Genomic DNA, 18,187 nt, shown 5'->3' with positions numbered 1-18,187 from the left:
ATTCTGAGCCGCATCAGATACACTGCTGTGGGTTAAATGCTGCTCAGTGGTGGTACCTTGGAATGTGGCAAGAGGCCATGGGGGCTAGTTTGTTGTGTGCAAAGTAAGGTTTTAGATCATTGCTAGATTGGGAATAAGAAAACTTAGGATCAATTTTTACTGTTTTCTATAGCCTGCCAATGGGGTTTTAAATGGCAGTTTAACTATGTGTGTCTCTGATCCTGCTAGTAAAGGAATGATGACTCCTCCTATGTTTTAATCCCCTCTGATGTTTGTAGCAAGATCTATCTCTTAGTGCATCAAGTGTTTCCTCGCTCTACAGAGTTTTGTTTTTTTGTAATGGAAAATGCTAAGGATTTATTTGGGAAAAGTTTCCTCTTATTTCTGCTAGTTAAACTTGGAGTTGGTGTGAAGAGCTCATTTTGGGAATGCCTCTGTCTGTGGGTGATGAGGCATGGAGTGGTCCCTGCCAAACTAAGAGGATGGGACTAGGGACGTATGTTCATGGTACACCACTTCTAGCTCAGCCTAAGGCACAGGGATCTTCTGTGATTTAGGCAGATGTCTGTGTCCAGACAAGCGCAGCCTGCTCAGCTGGGCCACCCATGGGTCTGCTTGTGAGGCTCCTATTTAGTGTTTCTGTTCAAGGAAAAGAAAAAATCTTCTCATGGACCTTTCCATTCTGATCTGTTTTTAAAAGTGAGATAATAGAACTGCTTGGAAGAAGTGTCTCTATTTCTGCTGTGAGCATCAGGCCAAGACCAGCATGGAAAGCCTTCATGGAGTTTTGCGTGACATGTCATGTAGCTGCTTTAATGTGCAGTGTAATTACAGTGACAAATTTCTGCTTCTTGGAACATCGGGGACTGAAGTGGTTGCCCCGAAGGAGAAAGAAAGTTAGTGGGAGAATTCTGACCAACTCTAGGTTGGTGAGTGCAGCACTTCCTTTGCATTGGATTAAAAGTGATTAGCATGGCCAAAGGGGTCCTGTGAGAGATAGGTAAGTGGGGTGAAAGGAAATTGGAAATATTAAAAAAATGAACCTGGACTGGATAAAATGAGTTCTACACTTCTAAATTCCTCTTTGATTTGGTAGCATCAGGTGTGCTGAAGGGTGGGCTGTGCAGACTTATGCGTGACAGCAGGATGCCTTCCACATGAATAACCCCCTGAAACTAACTGAACCGCTCACAGAAGTGCCTGGCGATGTGATCTAGGCTTGAGCGTTTGAACCCTCAGATTTGATCTTTCCTCAGCAACACAAGGGCCAGGCTGAACAGTGAACAGCAATAGCTGAGCTAGAAATGTGAACTCAGACCATTCACTGCTAAGAGGCAAATGGCTCTGCTGACATGTCCCTGCTGAAGGGCATCTCAGCCCAGCTGCAAATTGGCTCATAAGAGGAGAAACCATATGCAAAAACCCTCTTCCATGTTAGTCTAGAAAGAAGGAGCTTTGTTGTTGTTTCAAAGAATTGAGCCAACAACGCAAAGCTTTGGAGTTGGTTATTGGGACTTTACTGTAGTCTCTACGAGCTATACAAAGTCTGAAGACATTGTACATACGGTACATCTTTAATAAGAAGGGAGCTCACAGTCTACCAAACTCTGCCAAATAAACTTTTAATACATACTGTACTTCACTCAGCAGTTGTCCATTTCTTCTCCACGGAATATCTAACAGCTCTAAAAATATTTTCTTGGAAGAGGATAGAATTATCATTGTTATATATCAATTGAGTATCAAGTATGTTTATGAAGCAAAGCCAGCATGCTAGTATTGCACAAGGGGAAAAGCCTCCAGAACACAAAGTAAAACAATGAAATGCCCTCAAAATTCTGCCGAAGGGAACGGGGAGCTCTGGATGCCATATCAGTAGGATCCGTGTAACTCTTAGGTGTCCTTGTACTGCAGCAGGTTTGCTTTGCCTCTTCACTGCCACGTTTCTCTCTGAAACAGGTAGGGATCTTCCAGACCATTACAATAAAGAAAAAAAATTACAGCAGCTGCAGCAAAGTGTGGTACTATTTAATTTCTTGAAGAGTGAGGCTTTTATTTCAAAATATCATATATTAATATATATATATTTCTATATATATACTTTAAATGGTATAAAGTAAATTGTAGATCCAAACTTATACTGTTGTTTGTACTTTGTAATCTCAGAAACTTTAGCAAAGGAACCATTTTTCTTCGTTTTTCTTTTCATCTGTCAAAAACCAGGGGCATTATTTCCGCAGAATGCTCTCTTTCACACAGTAAAGCCACTGTTGTCATCTGGTAAACAGTCAGAGTGCAAATAAGAAATCCATTTGGCTTGTAAATGCTGAGATGGTTTTCAACTTTCGATACTTTGTCCTCATAAATCAGCTGGGCTTTCACTGCCTCCATGCAGGCTCTGTTAGGTCCTTGGGTGGATCTGCAGGGTGAAAGTGTAAGAGTCAGTTATGTTAAAAATGTTAAGGGAGGGAAAAAGAGCTAGGCTTTTTGGTGTGTTGCCCTGCTCACTGTACGGCTGAGCTCAAATCTCAGTTTTATGTTTTGCGTCGCTTTGGGCATGAGTCCAAAAGCTGTCTACCTTCTCCTAGCTGCTGCAAGGAAGGACTTGTGGATGGGTCTACCAGCTCACTTACAGGGGCTGGGTATGAGAGAGAACCCATAACTCAGTCTTGAGTTCATCTGCTCACCTCAGGTGAGATAAACCCACCTGCATATAACATCACAGTCCATGGAATCATCTCTCTCCATGACAAACACTGCACCTGATGCATCTAGATGAATAGCAGAAGGGGGTCCAACGCTTTGCTCGATCATCAAGGAAAAGCAAGGTGACTTGAATATGAGCTGGACTGTGCATTAAATTAAGGATAAAAGTTGTCAGCTAAGCACCAGCTGAAACCATCAAATGCCACGGTAAGTCTCATAGCAAGAGATATTTGCTATTTTGTGCTCTACTGCTTTGAATTGGCCTCTAATTACATAGACATTGCAAAAATAGAGGGGTTTCTTCTATTTTTCTTTAAAGAAAAATGCAGTGTGACATTATTAAAACGCATCTGGTATTAATCTAGTTGGACAAATTAGGGAAAAAAGAAAAAAGCAAAACAAAAACAATTTGTTTCATTTCCCATTTCTTTTCCTTTCCTGTTGCCTTACTCCGCTCTCCCGGTTTGCTGCTGACAAGCGGGATTATCTTTCCTAGGGATGCATGCATCCCTGTCCTGCTAAATGGATGTGCATGGTTGGTGAAGGAGCAGGGAGTACCAAGGGGCCACCAGCACTTCAGGTGCCATTTGCCGCAGCATGAGATGAGCCAAAACTGCTGTGAAATGTGCTGTTCAGGTCACTGTAAAAATACATTTCTCCAATGGCAAAACGTGTGCTATAAACCAATGGGCTGCAATGGAGGGTGCAGGCTGTGAAGCTAGCGAGCTGCTCCAAGCGGAGCTGCTGTGCCAGTTCCCAAGTGCTGAAGGCTTTAATTTCCATTCTCCACGGGATCAGCAGAAAAACAGCTTGCTGAAGTACTCAGAGGGCTGCTATGTGAATGCCAGGTGCTATTAGTGCAGATTACTGAAGAGCATTTGGCAGTGCACACAGGACCGGCACAAAGCCCTGAGAGGAGAGCCCTTAGGGACCCTGCAAAGCGGTGCCCTGAAGGTCAGGTGTAGACAGCAGCCTGAGGTTGGGATTTGTGGTTTTGTGTTTATCAACAAGTCTGGTTCTCAGTGGTGTTTATTGTCTGCTTGGTGCACCATCTCCCAGCGTCAGGGCTGAGACCATGTGTTCCTCTCCTCCCTGTCCTGATTGCTCTCCTGAAATGTCACGGTGTAATTTCCAACCAGGTCCTGGTACTATTCCAAAAGTAACCCACCACATTTTCAAAGAAAGCTTGGAAATTTACATTCTTCAGAAAAATAAATAAAAAAAAATAATAGGAGTGAACAGGGACTCAAAAAGGGTTGAAAGTGGTCCAAAGATTGAATTACAAAATGATTTCTTTCCAGTGTTTGTCACCTGCTCTAACTAGCAATAGAAAACAGATCAATTTACAGAGGTTGTGAGCTCTATATCTTTGACTTTAACAACTTAATTAGTGAGCTGTACTAAAGGACTGAGCCCAGGAATAAATACATGAAAAAGAAGGGGTAGAGGCCATGCTGGCAAAGTCTTCACTGGATTTGCTGTCCACCTTCTGACACTAATTACTTATTAATCACTCCTGAGAACAAAGTATGAAGTAATACACTGTAAAACTGCACACACTATATATACACATACAAACATACACGTGCTTATATGTGATACACTGCAGGCCTCAAAGATAACATAAATAGGTTTTTTTAATACTGTGAGTCATAAACCTGAATGTTTCCCTTGTCAGGACAGTAGCAGCCTAACATAAATGTATTTTGTGTAAGGAAAAGCCTTCATTAAAATAGTTTACAGCTTGTGGTGACTTGCTCTAGCTTTTCTGGCTAATCACCACAGATATATCTAGGATGTTGAGTGATTTGTGTTGCTGCTTCTGCTTTCTTAGCTTCCTTAACTACATAAATTAGACACACATGGCCCAATCTTGCAGCCCAGATTGGGGTCAGTGCAGATTATAGTGTAATCTCTTTCTCTGATGCCATCTGAAATGACAAAACAAAGAAAAAAAATGCCTGTTTCAGGATCTGATTGCTTCCATTAGTTTATATTTATGTTGCTAGAGTTGACACAGAAGTACAGACTCAAGCAAAGTTTCAGGGATTATAAAGTAGAGTTTTTACTTGGAAACTGCAAGAGACAGTTGCTAAAATCATCATGTCATGTTGCCTTTGTCAGTTGGGTTCTGTAATGATACTTAAAAGCAACAAAGCAAAATTCTACTGGAAGCAGTACCATAAGGTACTTCCCTCACAAGCTAATTAAAATAACTCCTGTGGGTAAATGACAGAAATATTTCTTCAGCTATGAGCACTCACTCTGTAAGTATTTAATTTAAATGAAATACAATAATGCATACTGAATAGATTGGGCCATACATCTGCATATTAATGAAGCTGCTAAATTTCTAGCAATCACTTCTAGATGCAGACTTGCCTAAAACGAGCTTATATGATGATGGCTGGGAGAGTTAAGGGTAGGATAAGTTCACAGAACCTAAATTATGTAACTTGCAGAGAGACTACAGAGCTACTATATTACTGTAATTTAAATAGAAAAATACAATGTAGTTCTTCATACTGTTCATTACTTCTTTAATATCCCTTTTTTCCATTTTAAATTCCTAATTTAGCAAGAAAGCTGTTGTCTCATTGAAAAGGTCATACAGTGGTTTGTTGGGTTTTTTGTTTTTCGGTTGTAAGAATAAAAAGAAGCAGCATAACTTTAAGTGATGGTGCAAATAGCCATGCCAGGAGAAGATGAGGCTGCTATACAAATCATTCTTCCTGGGATAAATCACATGGAGGCAAAGAAAAGAATTCAGGAGCCATGCTGATCAGCTGGAGAAAGATCCCCTTCAGTAAAAGGCATAGAAGACATTAAAAATGACCAGAGTTGGGATCACAAGAAAAGGGAGAAGCCAGAAAATGATGACTGTGAACTTTCTATGAGTTAGAATCCAGGTATGGGCATGCTGTGCTTTTTCATAAGAAAGAAAAAATTATTGAGTATTTTGCTTCTTCCACTTAACAGGTTTCAGAAGATATTTTTCACTTCACTGAAAATCAAGATGCATTCACTCGTAAAAAAAAAATGTTTTGAGTTGACAATCTGCATAAAAAAATTCAACTGTGGTATGAAAACAATCTAACTAAAATTGTTGAATACAGGTATAGATGGCAGCTTTATGAAAATATTTATGAAATATTTGGTCAATGTAAAAAATATATATATACTTTTGAAAGAGACTTCTTTTTTTTTCTTCAGAGGTAATTTCATAATGGGAGAAGCTCAGCCATTTGACATTCTACTTTCTCCATCTGCGTCTGTATCTCACTAAGCTGTAGCCAGAAGCACTGGCTGGCTTGAGAGGTGTGCAGCAAACTTTGGGACATTTACAGCAGACATGATGCTGGAAATGATGTGGTTGAGCTACAGTTGTTGACTCTCATCCCTATTAAAAACTCACAGTTATGGACAGAAAGACAACTTACTCTGGTGGTCTTGATTTTATTGCCAGTCGCACACATCCATCCAGAATTATCAGGCAATGTCTTACATTCCTCTCCTTCTAGGCAGGGCTCCATCTCACACCACCATTTCCCAATCACTATTGAAGCTAAAGGAAGAAAGACAATATCCATTGTTATGTTGTAATGAAAAGAATAGTAAATAATACCTCAAGAAGCCAGCACTGTATTTAAGAGATGAAACCTGTCATCTCAGGTTTACTTGCAAGGAATTTACATTTGTACTAGTTTTTCATTAAATACTGTCTATCCAAAACAGTGCATTTCTTGCCATAGCTTTCTTACACACGAGATCTAGTCTACTGGGATGCTGTGATGATAGCAATACTATTTCAGAACAAAAAAACCAGCCAGCCTAACAGCCCTTCACTCTGAGTAGCCAGTCTGGTCTTTATAAATACATAAGAAAGAGTTGAAATAGAAATTCTACAGGCCTTCAGGACTTGTGGTTTGAGGATCTCCAAAATCAGCTGTACCTGATTTGCCTTGAGTACCCACAGCTGGCCTTTTCTCCCCCACACCTGTGCCTAATTGTGTGAACCCATGCAGCCTTTTATCTTCTGCAATATCCTGCTGTAGGGAGTACAACTCAACTGGAAATAGAAGGTAAGTTAATAGTGAATTGCACAAGTTCTTTTTGTTGAAATGTGATTATGACTTTTATGGAAACTGTATGGTCACTAGCAGTTGCCTTTTATTTGTAAGCATTTAGCATTCAAAGTAATTGTAGAGTTTGAGTCTTGTTGTTTGAGTTTAATTGGCATGAATGTTTACAACCTTGAGGGTATCTTAATGGAAGTTTTTTTTTTGCCTGGGAATTGGTATCTTCCTATAACCTTAGCTGTATCTTAATGACAATTTTTGTCTGGGGATTTTGATAAACTTTAGCTGATCTTGCAAATTGCAGCTAATTGAGGATTGAGTGGCTCTGTTTGTGGCCTGTTTTCCCTGGCAAGAATTAATTTCTTGGTTGCACTGCTGAAGTCTAACTGCTAAGGATTCTCCTACACTCAGAGCCTTAACTATTTTCTCTCTCCCCTCATAACTTCTTCACACTTATGTAGTTCCTTTGATGCAGTAGTGTGAGTCGTGTCACACCAACTCTGGAAAATGCCCTTTTGTGCGTGTACTGATTTAAGTGCATCCCAGAACTTATAATTAAATTATTGATTTATTTTTTATCTAGCGAAAATCTCTTTATGCTTACAAAGTCCAAAGGAAATGCTCAAAGACATGTGCTGCTCATTATATCTATCACCTCAATTCACAGGTACAGAAGTGAAGCTGTAGGAGAGCTTTGTCCACAAGCTGAATAGCTGTCCCAATAAGAACACATTTCTCACACACAGAATTTACTCAAAACCCAGGGAGTAAACATCTTGGTGTGAAAAAACTCCTTTGGTCTTAAAGAAGAGGTCAGCAAGTTTGGAACAAATGAGTTAAGCTGTTTTCTCTCTCCTATTTTTTCTCACAGCTTGTATCTCATTTATATCGTGCAATATACCATTTCTCCATGTGTACTGCACACACAAAAGACTTTACACCTGTGCTTGCAAGGCAATGTAATTATGCTATTCACACATCACTTTCTGAAGGGTGTCGTTAATGCTACTAACAGTGGAGAAAAGAATCTCTCTTTGCTATGTGTGAAAAGGCACGTGGTGGTGAATCTGCACTCTAATAATACATTGTGCAATGGGCAAACTGCAGATCGCGTCCTGCTAAATGCCCTTCACTGCAAGCATCTGAGCTGGGCATCCTCAGAGTGCGTGAGGACAATCTGATGACATGGAATCAAAAGTGATGATCGTATTTATTTGTTAGTGTTAATGCTTTAGCAATAAGTAACCATGGAGAAGGATCCTAAGATGCTAGGTGCTAAAATTCACAACACGAAGTGTACCGGCACAGGGAGCCTGCAATGCAAGACAGTAATATGATTTAATACAAGCTAAGGGGAGCGTGGGAAAACAATGCTGTTTATTGCAATTAAAATGGTCTTAGCTACTCATTGATGTTGTTCCTCAAAACAGCTCAAGTATTTGGGTATTGACACCGAAAAAAGTCAAACACAAAGTGAATGCTGAACTGTGATGTCAACCCTTTCACCTATCAACATGCAGCTTTTAGTGTATGTGTCCATTTTTTTTTGTGATCACAGTGCAATTGCAGTCACCAGTAGCCCTCATTCCTGGTCCCTTATCAGTACAGGTGGGCTGAGGAAAAGGTGGGTTTTTTTGTTTGTTTTGTTTTGTTTTGTAAAGGGGAAACTAAGGTCATTTAGACGAAGAGCACCTATTTGTCTCTCATGTATAGGTGGATGCAGTCTTTGTAAGTCTGAAGCACTACAAAGCTCCCTACTGTCTTGTCCTCAGCCCCATGCTGTGGCAGGGGCATCCAGAGCCTGATGAAAGTTGTTTCCTTTGAGTCTTGTGTTTATAGTTCTCCACTTCTATTAAGAGCCTTTGAATCTCTAGGACCAGCTATCTTTCCTGGGCACTGCTGATCCTTTGAGATCTGCTCAATTTCAAAGTTTTACACCTGCAGCTCTGTTCAAAGGACAAGGCAAAAGCTTCAAAATGAAGCACAATTGGCTGTGTTTGAACTTAAGTACACTCGTGTAGGGAAAGGGTCTGGAGACCACAACCCAGGTTCACTGTTTAGGTGATGTCGCTTTGATGTGTGCTGCGGCAGCTGTGTGAGAGAACTGTTGAAATTAAGGTGCTTTCCCTTGGGATGGTTTATATTGGAGAGCTCCAGGATCAGGAGGAACCTCAGTTCCTCTCTGAACCTGAGGTGCTAAACCCAGGTGAGAATTACAGGCTCCCCATAGTCACTGCTGTGAGTGCTCACATAACGCTGAATGAGACAGCTGTAACATTTTGGAGCAGCTTTCACTGTATTCTCTCTCACTGTCTGGGGAATACACAAAGTGAAGATTTTTTTTTCTTTTTTTTTTTTTTTTTTCATGCAAGGCTGATTTGACTGAGACAGACACCCTCAGCCACAGAGAGAGAAAGGGGATGTGATTTAAAAGAGGCTTGACGGCTCCTGCTTCGTTTGTGATATTTTTCCCCAGCTCCTACTAGCGTAAATAAGGGATTGCTTCTATCTGAGTTCTTTTCAATAAGACGCATCTTTTATGAGAATATTAAACTCTGAGCACATAACTAATGGAGCTGGGGAGAAAGGGAACTTTCTTCAAAAAAATTTTTTTTCCACTTCAATTCACTCTGGACTTTTACCACCTTTACAAAGCTATAGATTTTTTTTAATTGTAGCAAAATGTTTAACTTTGGTCGGCTTTAGTCTGCATGAATTAGCAGGCAAAAAAGCACTTGCTTGAAATGTCATTTTCTAATCACGTGTACCATCAGTGGAATAAAACAACAGATAAAAGATTTGATAATCTGACTGTGTATAGACAAAGAGCAAGACCATAGCTTATGTTTGTTAATGCTTACACAACCCTACTGCATTTTGAAATTTGTTCCCAAACACAGCACCCAAAGCCCTAGCTGGCTGTAGGGAACTTAGTTTAGACTGAACTCAATGGGCTTCAGCATGCAGTGATGGCTTTTTGTCTCCTTGTGCACCATCTGGAGCACAAAAGTTGGGTACATGAAGAGTGCTGGTTGGAGATGTTTTTCCCTTGAATATCAGAGACAAATTGTTCTATTACAGCGGTGCAGTAGAAACACACTTGCACTCCCTAAAACACCTACATCTACAAAATCAAATCAACATGGAGCTGTTAGACATTCAACTACCTTCCTCTTGATTCAAATGATATTTAAAGTCAATGCACAGTGCATCTGATTAGAACTTCCTTACTTGCTGAAACTCCTAAACTTGTTTTCACCTTTTCCAGTCTTCAAATTCTTGCATTAAATTGCAGCTACTGAGCCCTTTAAAGCAAAGTGCAAATCTCTTCTTGGTGCATGCAACGCTCATTTAACTTTTTGACACCTGTAATACTTTACTTTAGTTTTTTTTACATCTGTAATAGGAAATAGTTTTAACGATGTGACAAAGCATGTATGACGATGAGGATAAAGATGTATTTAACAAAATGACTCTGTATTGGCATATTGTTATATATAACTTAAAATTCATGCTTGTGGAAAGCCCTGAAGTATGGAAACAGAGCAAAGTCTCATCATGCATTCTTTCAGCAGCTCAGAAGAAGCATGTTATGTATGAAAGTGTTCCAAGATTACTTCTGCATTTGCCATTAGAAAGCCACAGCCGCTATCTCTTTTTGCCTGTGATAAAGTAGACGCATTTGGGTTATTTACAGATAGAGTACAAAGGAAGAGAGATATTAGATTGTGCTTCCTCCTGATCATAGGTATCCAAGGAATAATGAGCAGAGATGGCTTGCAGAGCCGGTATGACACTCATTGGGGATGGGGAGGTTTTTACTGTAAGTGTAAAGCATTCCATTTAATCTAGTTTCTACCAGAGAAGATTGATATAAATAAAATTTAAATAGCGAACACATTTCACAGATGCCAGCAGTGAAAAAGACTTTGTCAGTCTAATGAAAAGATATCAATTTTCTCCACTTTATTCAATAAATTGTGAGTCATTTTCTAAATGGATTAGATTAAAGGAAAGTTCAAACTCCCTGTGAGAGACTCGTGTACTGATGGAGACTTTTGGCAATAGATATAGCACTGAGGTAAAATCTTCGAGGCCTTTTTTTTGCCTTTAAGAAAAAGAAATCTGATATAAGCAAGAATAGAACTGTTTGTATCTGTACCCTGTGCTCATATACTTTAGAAAACAAAATCTTAGAGAGTTGAATGAGATGTCGTTTCTCCTATTTTATTGGGATGTCATGGGGTGCAGAATGAATTACAGGGAAGGGAACACTAGGAGGGTGAGAAAGCTAGAGAGAAAGAACATGTCATTTGAAGGGTTATGTATTTCATAAACAGAGCAAGGTACCATTTACTCTGGGAGCTGTAAACCAGCAGTCTGATAAGTTAAAGAATATAAATCCAAAACTGAAAAATTTCAGGTTGAATAATATTGTCTAGGAGAAATACAGAATTTTTCCTACCGGGAGTCCATCAATCTGCTTTAATTCAATCTTACTCCATTTTAGGAGCATCAATCTAATACTCACTCAGTGTAATACTTCGCAGACTTTGATACCAGGCCTCTAATAACACTGGGAAAACTGACATTTCTCCAGTTGTCATCAGTGAGGCAAGCGATGTGTCTTATTCCTAATTACCATGGAGCTGGTCTTGTGAAGTTAATTTAATGTTTTAATTGTAGTAGATGTTTAAAAAAAAAAAAAAAAAATTATTTCTTCTAGAACTTCCCAATCCACTCCCCAGGTTGTTAAACAATGCCTTATTAATTCTTTTCTTTTATAGAGGATTTGAGGTTTTCACATTTTTCCCTTTCCATCCAGAATTTTTTGTTTTTTCATTGTAATGTATTCAGCGGCCAGAGCAAGGTATTTTTTTAAGGGTGTAATATGTGTCTAAAGAACTCTGTGGGCTGCATTAAAGTACACCCATAAAATATGAAAGGGTAGATTAGATGCAGAGAATCCCTGAACAATTTCCATTTAAGATCTGCATAAGCCAGCAAAAATTCAGCAGCGGGAGAAGACTCAGTAGTGAAAAAACACTTACATTGCCATTTTCTAACAGTTGGCATACTGGTAGGTAAATTGGAAAAAATAACACGAGCGTGTTGTATGCTTCTCTCACAACAATGTGTCTAACAGAGACAGTGTTGGCTAATGGCCTGGGAACCAGAAACTCCTGAGGCTCCTTTAATGCTAGCTCTGCTTCTGACTTCTTCTATTATTACAGTTAAATCATCCTGTTGCTGTCTCAGTTTTTCATCTGCAATATTATTTACTTGAAGAGATAGTTTTGCACTGTTTCCCTACGTGTTCCTTTCTGTATTTATTAACTTGTTGAGTTTCAATGCTTATTGTAGCACTTTGGGACCAACCCTTCTTTTTTTTCCTCGTTTGCACAACATTTAGAACGGTGTCCCAAGCAATAATGAGATACTTCAGATACTATGGTAACCAAGAATAACATTAAAATTCTGTGATGTCCATCTGCTGCCAGGAGGTTTTTAAGCATGTGCATTACTTTCTGCTGCACATAGAGACACTCCGGTAAAGAGAAGATTTCAACCAAAATAGCTCAGAGTTTGCAAGAGAATTTCTAGCCCTCATGCTGCTCAGTTTGGAAAGGTTGGATGCTGCAGCTCTGTCATTTTTATCTACGTGCCCCTCTTTGCACCTTTGGAAATGAATGCTGCTTGAACATATGGCCAAGAGGCATCTGTAACAGACGCAGGACTGCAGTCTCTCATGGGTGGCACCTTCATGGTGAGTAAATGTGCATCTTCACTTCCATGAGTGCATTAATAATGACAGCACTCAACTCCTCTGAGTACTTAGAAAATGAGTGCAGCTGTTCAGAGGGAAAAACTCTTTTGTCAGCTAGGTATAAATACATCCAGGTTGTAAGGAGAGAAGTAGAATTTGTATGACATCTTCTGAATGAAGTAAATCTGACAGATATAGCGCTGAACCTTTGGCTTTTAGATTTCAGGAAGTAAAATTTGTTTCACGTAGGTGCTCTCACAAGTGTTTGTATTGGGGATTCTTAACCTCATGCACAGCATCATGCATCTAATGCAAGTATGGATCCACCTACCTTTATTTATAGTTTTAAGCATGTAAGCTTATCAGTGATTAATATAACCTCGCTGCAAAGGGTGTGAGTCGCTTCAGAGCAACCAGCTGTCAATGAGTGCTAATGAGACTAATGAAAACACAAAACTCCTGCATGCAAAGAGCTGGAAGACATGCATATGACTGAGGATCCACTCCCAAACTGCATGAGGAAAACTGATCTGTAGGTCAGGGAGATCCCTTGTTGCAATTACCACTAAGTTTGGAACTGAAGCTGAACCTTGCTGCAGGAAAAAGCTGAGACCATGCTGATAAAATATTTGTGCAGTTTAGCAGTGTTATTTATATCCTATTTGAACTGCTTCTCAGTAGCCTAGTGAGTGCTTAATCTTATTGTTATATATTTAATGAAACGCCTATGAACTGCAGCATAATTACACATTTTTGGAGAGACAATAGGAAGCCACTTATAAATATTCACACTTTTCAGATCAGGGCTGAGGACTGGCATGCTGTCAAAGGAGAAAAATGCCTCCCTGCAATGTTAATTTTTCATTAGTAATAATTAATAGAGCAAAGGGATGAGTCAAAATGAAGAGTGAGGAGATCCTAGTTATGAGATGAAGATGATGGGGATACTTGGAGGCCGCCGGGTGGCCTTGAACTGCTATGCCTCTGGTTATGTACATATATGCACATATTGCTGTGAACTGTCATGGCCCTGCCTCTGCTGTGCAAATGGTTGCTCACACGGCTGCTGATGCCAGGAAATGGCAATGTTGAACCAGAGATATGATTGCTGTGACTTTGTCCTTTGTGCCTGTGGTACTGAGTGCCCAAGAGGAGCAATTATAGTCTTTGCATTAGAAACCAATGATCCATGTTTAGGGTCTGAACCAATGCTTACTGAAAAAAAACAAAAACAGGGAAAAGGTCCTCCTTCATAGTTGTGGGCTTTTGAACCAAATCTGGTGTTTGTCAAACCCGATGTTTGCTCAAATGTGAATTCCCTGCATCCTTGGGTTTAGTGAAGTGGAAAGGAAAAGCTGCAAGATGGGGTCCAAAGAGTAAAATCTATAATGAAATTTTTGTCTGAATGAAGTGCCAGAAACGTGGCTTAGCAGTAAAGCCATGAAAGAACATTGGAAATGAATAAATTATATAAATGTAATGCATTCATTAGGCGTAACAAAACATGCATAATGCATTGGATGGTTATCAGTTATGAAATTAAGATCTGGTGTGCTCCTAGAAGTATTTGACTCAAGCTGTTTCCACTCTGTGTGTAAGATTCCTCTAAACAAATAAACACACAAAAAAGTAACTTCTATTGAATTTCTGGAAATTAATAATATGCAAAGTAATTATGTGCCTCTAATCAATGAAAAATACTTTATTTTAAACTTTGTGTATGTTTTTTCCAGGGAAAAATGATTATTATTTTCTTTTTAATTATATTGTAATTATATCACACACACACACGTATGTATGTATAAATATATGTCACATCAAATCCTAATTATGTTTTGCTCTATTGCCCAGAAGGATGAACCCTTAAACTCTGAAAGTGCTGACATGTCTGGGGATACAGAATCTCTTTCTGTAACTGAGAGGGTTGTCGTGTGGGTATCTGCTGGTGAAAAAAGAGGATAAGAGAAATGGCAAAAGGAAGAAAAAAAAAAAAAGAAAAAACAAAAAGCATAATGGCCAGGTATCATGAGAGTAAGGAATGGGTTGATGTTTCTCCTATAATCTGGATTTCAAGGAATTTTTGAAAAAGAGACTGCTTAAAAAAAAAAAAAATGTGAAGTACATTAAACCATTTTCCACTCTTCTCCTAAAAAGGAGTGGAAGAGTTTAACAATCCAAGCTGGAAAATTCCTGAATCAAATCACCCCATAATTTTCAGGTCTTTATAAGAATTGGAAGTCTTAAAAGGATCATTGTTGGACCGGATCTCTTGCTGGGTTGAGAGATGTTGGCAGATCTAACAATATATTGATGAGTGCAATTAAAAATGAATTTCAGCTATTGCTTCAGTGATTTAGTTGTGCCTAAGATCTCATCCTTCTCATCCTTCTGCACAGGCTGACCCTACCATGTGAAAATGGGGCTAGAGTGCGAGCAGCCATGAGCTGGCATCAGCATGGTAGCAGGACATGGTTCCCAAAGGCCCTACTTGTTCTCTGCAGTGCAAGCATCAGTCAGTGCAGTCATGCTAAAATGCCCATCTAGCACGTGGCTTTTGTCTTTCTAATTGCAGGAAAGCTGCCTAACTGGTGATTGAAACTCTTCTCTGTTAATTGAAGTTCATCTGCTCTTGACCTAAAGCCTCATAATACATTCTTGGTCTATACTCTTTACACCCAAATATTCTGCCTGTTGTGTCTTGCAACTTATTAAAAAATGCATAGAACTCTTTGCCAGGACACTTAAGCAGCCTTTATTAGTTTCCTGTTGGTGTGTTACTGGCTGATTTTCAAGGTAAAGTTGTGGATCAAAGCCATACAGATGTAATCCCATGGGTGACCCCGAAGGAAAGAACAGGAATCCTCAAGGAAGGAATGGGAGCATCCCTTTAGTTTTTCCTGTACTCACTGGCAATTTTCAGGCCATTGCAGTCACAGAAATATGTTTATAATGGACTGGATTAGAGTAGAGCTGGTGTTATTTGAACTTACACCAACCCACAAACTCACGCTGTAAACTAGGGTCAGGTGCCCATGCTTTCAGGATACGAGTGAGTCAAGTTCAATGATAAACAAAAGCAGTTTTACTGTGGACTTACACATGGTGTGCAACTTTATTCATGGCGGTACCAACAGGCAGAGCCTGCAAATTTCTTTGATATAACTTAGGTAACTTGCAATTACTTCTACTGTGAAGGGAAGACATGGTCCAAATTCTTTTCTGTGAAATGGGGGATGCTGTGGTATAAATTATAGACCCGTAGAGCCCTTAAACTTCCCTAGGCCAACTCTCAGAAGGGCATTGTTTAAATTCTGAATGGAGAAAGCTGTTTTCAAAGGTTACATTAAATGAGCCAACTGCCACTCCACAAGGTAATTACTCATTTATTAAAAGTGCTGTATTCATGCAAATCTCTTTGTTCTGCAATGTAAGACAAGTCTAATTTTGTATTAAAGATTAAAGGAACATTTGTTTTTTGTAAACAAATCCCTAGCTACTATTACAAATTACATCATGCATAATCTTGACACGATAGATTTGGAGATATTTCATCTCAACAATGCCAGTGCAATCAGAACAAGAACTGTGAGACTGAAGAAAAATTGATGAATTGAGCACACAATACTTTGTAGCTTATATCATAGCTTAATTATGCTTCAGTATGCTTGAATAAGAGAAGTAACTAAATCATAAAAACTTACCAGCAAGACTTAAAAACAGCGCAGTTCATGAGCGGATATTAAACTGACCTTAACTGACAAGCTTTTCTTTGAAATTATGTTTTCCTTCAATGCTCATAATACTTATTTATTCTGAAGCATTTTACAGAGAAGAGAACTCTGGGAATGGGCACTTGAAATTTCCTGGCCGTCACACTACTGGCACAGCTCGTGTCTTTTTACCTCCATTCAATGTAATTCTAAATTACATTATTTTAAAAGATTATAATTCACTACCATTACAATGGTGGTGTGGTGTCATTTTAACCTTGGAAGAGTCCCTGGAATGCACTTCTAACTCACTCCTCGCTACAGATAATTTATGTGATGACCATACTCTGTTTTCCTTGGGGTGAATTTATGCAAGGATCATTATCTCCTATATTTGTAATACACAAGATGTGTTCTTGAAAAAATAACCAGAGGGAAGGAGCTGTGAGTGTGGGACTCCAGATACTCCAGGAATCTCCTGCATACTCTGGTCAGATGATGCTTAGCTAGAAAGCCACAAGCTTTTTTGTCATCATCATAAATACAAGTTTAATGCTTTATTTTTCACGAACATCTATCCTTATTCTACTTGATTTCATTAATGCTTATACACAATGCATGTAAATGGAGCCTGAGCATGCCCAGCACCAGTACTTTTTACAAATTTGAGCATGAATTAGCATGAAATAATTTGCAGAATGTGTCCAGCTCTGCCAGCTACAAAATGTCTTCAAGCAGAAGCCCTCCAAAGGTGAACAGCTAAACAAAAGTGCAATAGTGACTAACAAACAAAACAGGAATCTGTTTTAGGTGAAGTTTTGGAATACTTCTTGTTAATTTTTAAACTATTCAAGGTTGAAATAGTTGGTTTTCTCTCTAAACAGTCACCTTCACAAATTCTTATAAGTGAATAGGAAATATAATTTGCTAGTGAATCTCTCAATGTGGCAATTAGGTTGCTGGCTTTTTTTTTTTTTTTTTTTTTTTGCCCTCTTCTATATTTTCCATCCCCTCAGATAAGAATACCTGAAAGCTGCAATGGAGCTATCTACCATACAGTTGTGAGATTGATGTTCTTTCCTGCACTTACAGTGTCTGACCTCTCACTCATTCATTTGACCTTGTTTCAATTACTCCAGGCTTCTCCCCTGTACCCCTATCTCCTCTTCTGCTCATTAATTCAGTCTCCACACCAGTGATCTCTAAGTCAAGGCTGGACAACAATGGCTCCTCCAAGAAAACAGTGAGTACAGGTAATTAAAAACTCTCATTTGTGATTGTGTGCCACATTTATTACTACCACTCTAAGACTGAAGTGTTGACATTTCCGTTTAAACTCCAGGTACCGTTCTTTTATTTGATGCTACCTGGAGGTAATGCTCTTACCCTGGCCCTTGTGATGGCAGGCAGCAGAAATGTCTTTGTTGCAGCAGCTATCTTCAGAGTTTCACAATTTAACTTTCAATAAAGGCAGAATATGATAATTTATTGTGAGTGCCTTTTGCATGGGCTTCCTCAAATATTTATAACCTCATTTAAATAATTAATACATGAGTTTTAATAAACTGTTTATATTCACAAAACGAATGTAATTTTCAGGAAGGACTGTTCAGGTGCAGGTAGCTACAGATAGACCGCATTAATTAAAAATAGTGCCTTGCATTTAAAGTTGATATGACCTTTTTCTAAGTTGTTGAAAGTTGCCTTCTTGGGGTGAAAAAGGGCTTCTGTTAGTCTGGTTACATGGTTAAGCTATTTGCATTGCACAGACTATTGTAGGAAGAACGAGAGAATGGTTTTCTATAAGCCAGAGGATTATCAAGATCAAGATTTATCCAAAGAAACAAAATACACTGTATTAATTAAGCATTAAGTGTGTGGGTTTTTTTTTTTTTTTTTTTTTTTTTTTGGGGGGGGGGGGGGGG

General features: G+C 39.0%; 1 protein-coding gene across 1 annotated transcript in view; it reads right to left on the bottom strand.

The window, feature by feature from the left end:
• Nucleotides 1-678: 678 nt before the first annotated feature.
• The window catches only part of TAFA1 (TAFA chemokine like family member 1), a 210,280-nt gene continuing 192,771 nt past the window's right edge, over nucleotides 679-18,187 (bottom strand). Inside the window, exons 6-7 of the mRNA XM_042881001.1 lie at nucleotides 6,147-6,271; nucleotides 679-2,419 (exon numbers count right to left, since the gene is read on the bottom strand). Coding sequence (XP_042736935.1) covers nucleotides 2,402-2,419; nucleotides 6,147-6,271 — 143 coding nt within the window. The 3' untranslated portion in view covers nucleotides 679-2,401. The remainder of the gene's footprint in view (nucleotides 2,420-6,146; nucleotides 6,272-18,187) is intronic.

This window comes from Lagopus leucura, unplaced genomic scaffold (assembly GCF_019238085.1).
Source record: "Lagopus leucura isolate 7727_CA_CO unplaced genomic scaffold, USGS_WTPT01 Super-Scaffold_100028, whole genome shotgun sequence".
Classification (NCBI taxonomy): domain Eukaryota; kingdom Metazoa; phylum Chordata; class Aves; order Galliformes; family Phasianidae; genus Lagopus; species Lagopus leucura.
The sequence above is the reverse complement of the archived record's forward strand: the minus strand, read 5'-3'. Positions and strand labels throughout refer to the sequence as shown.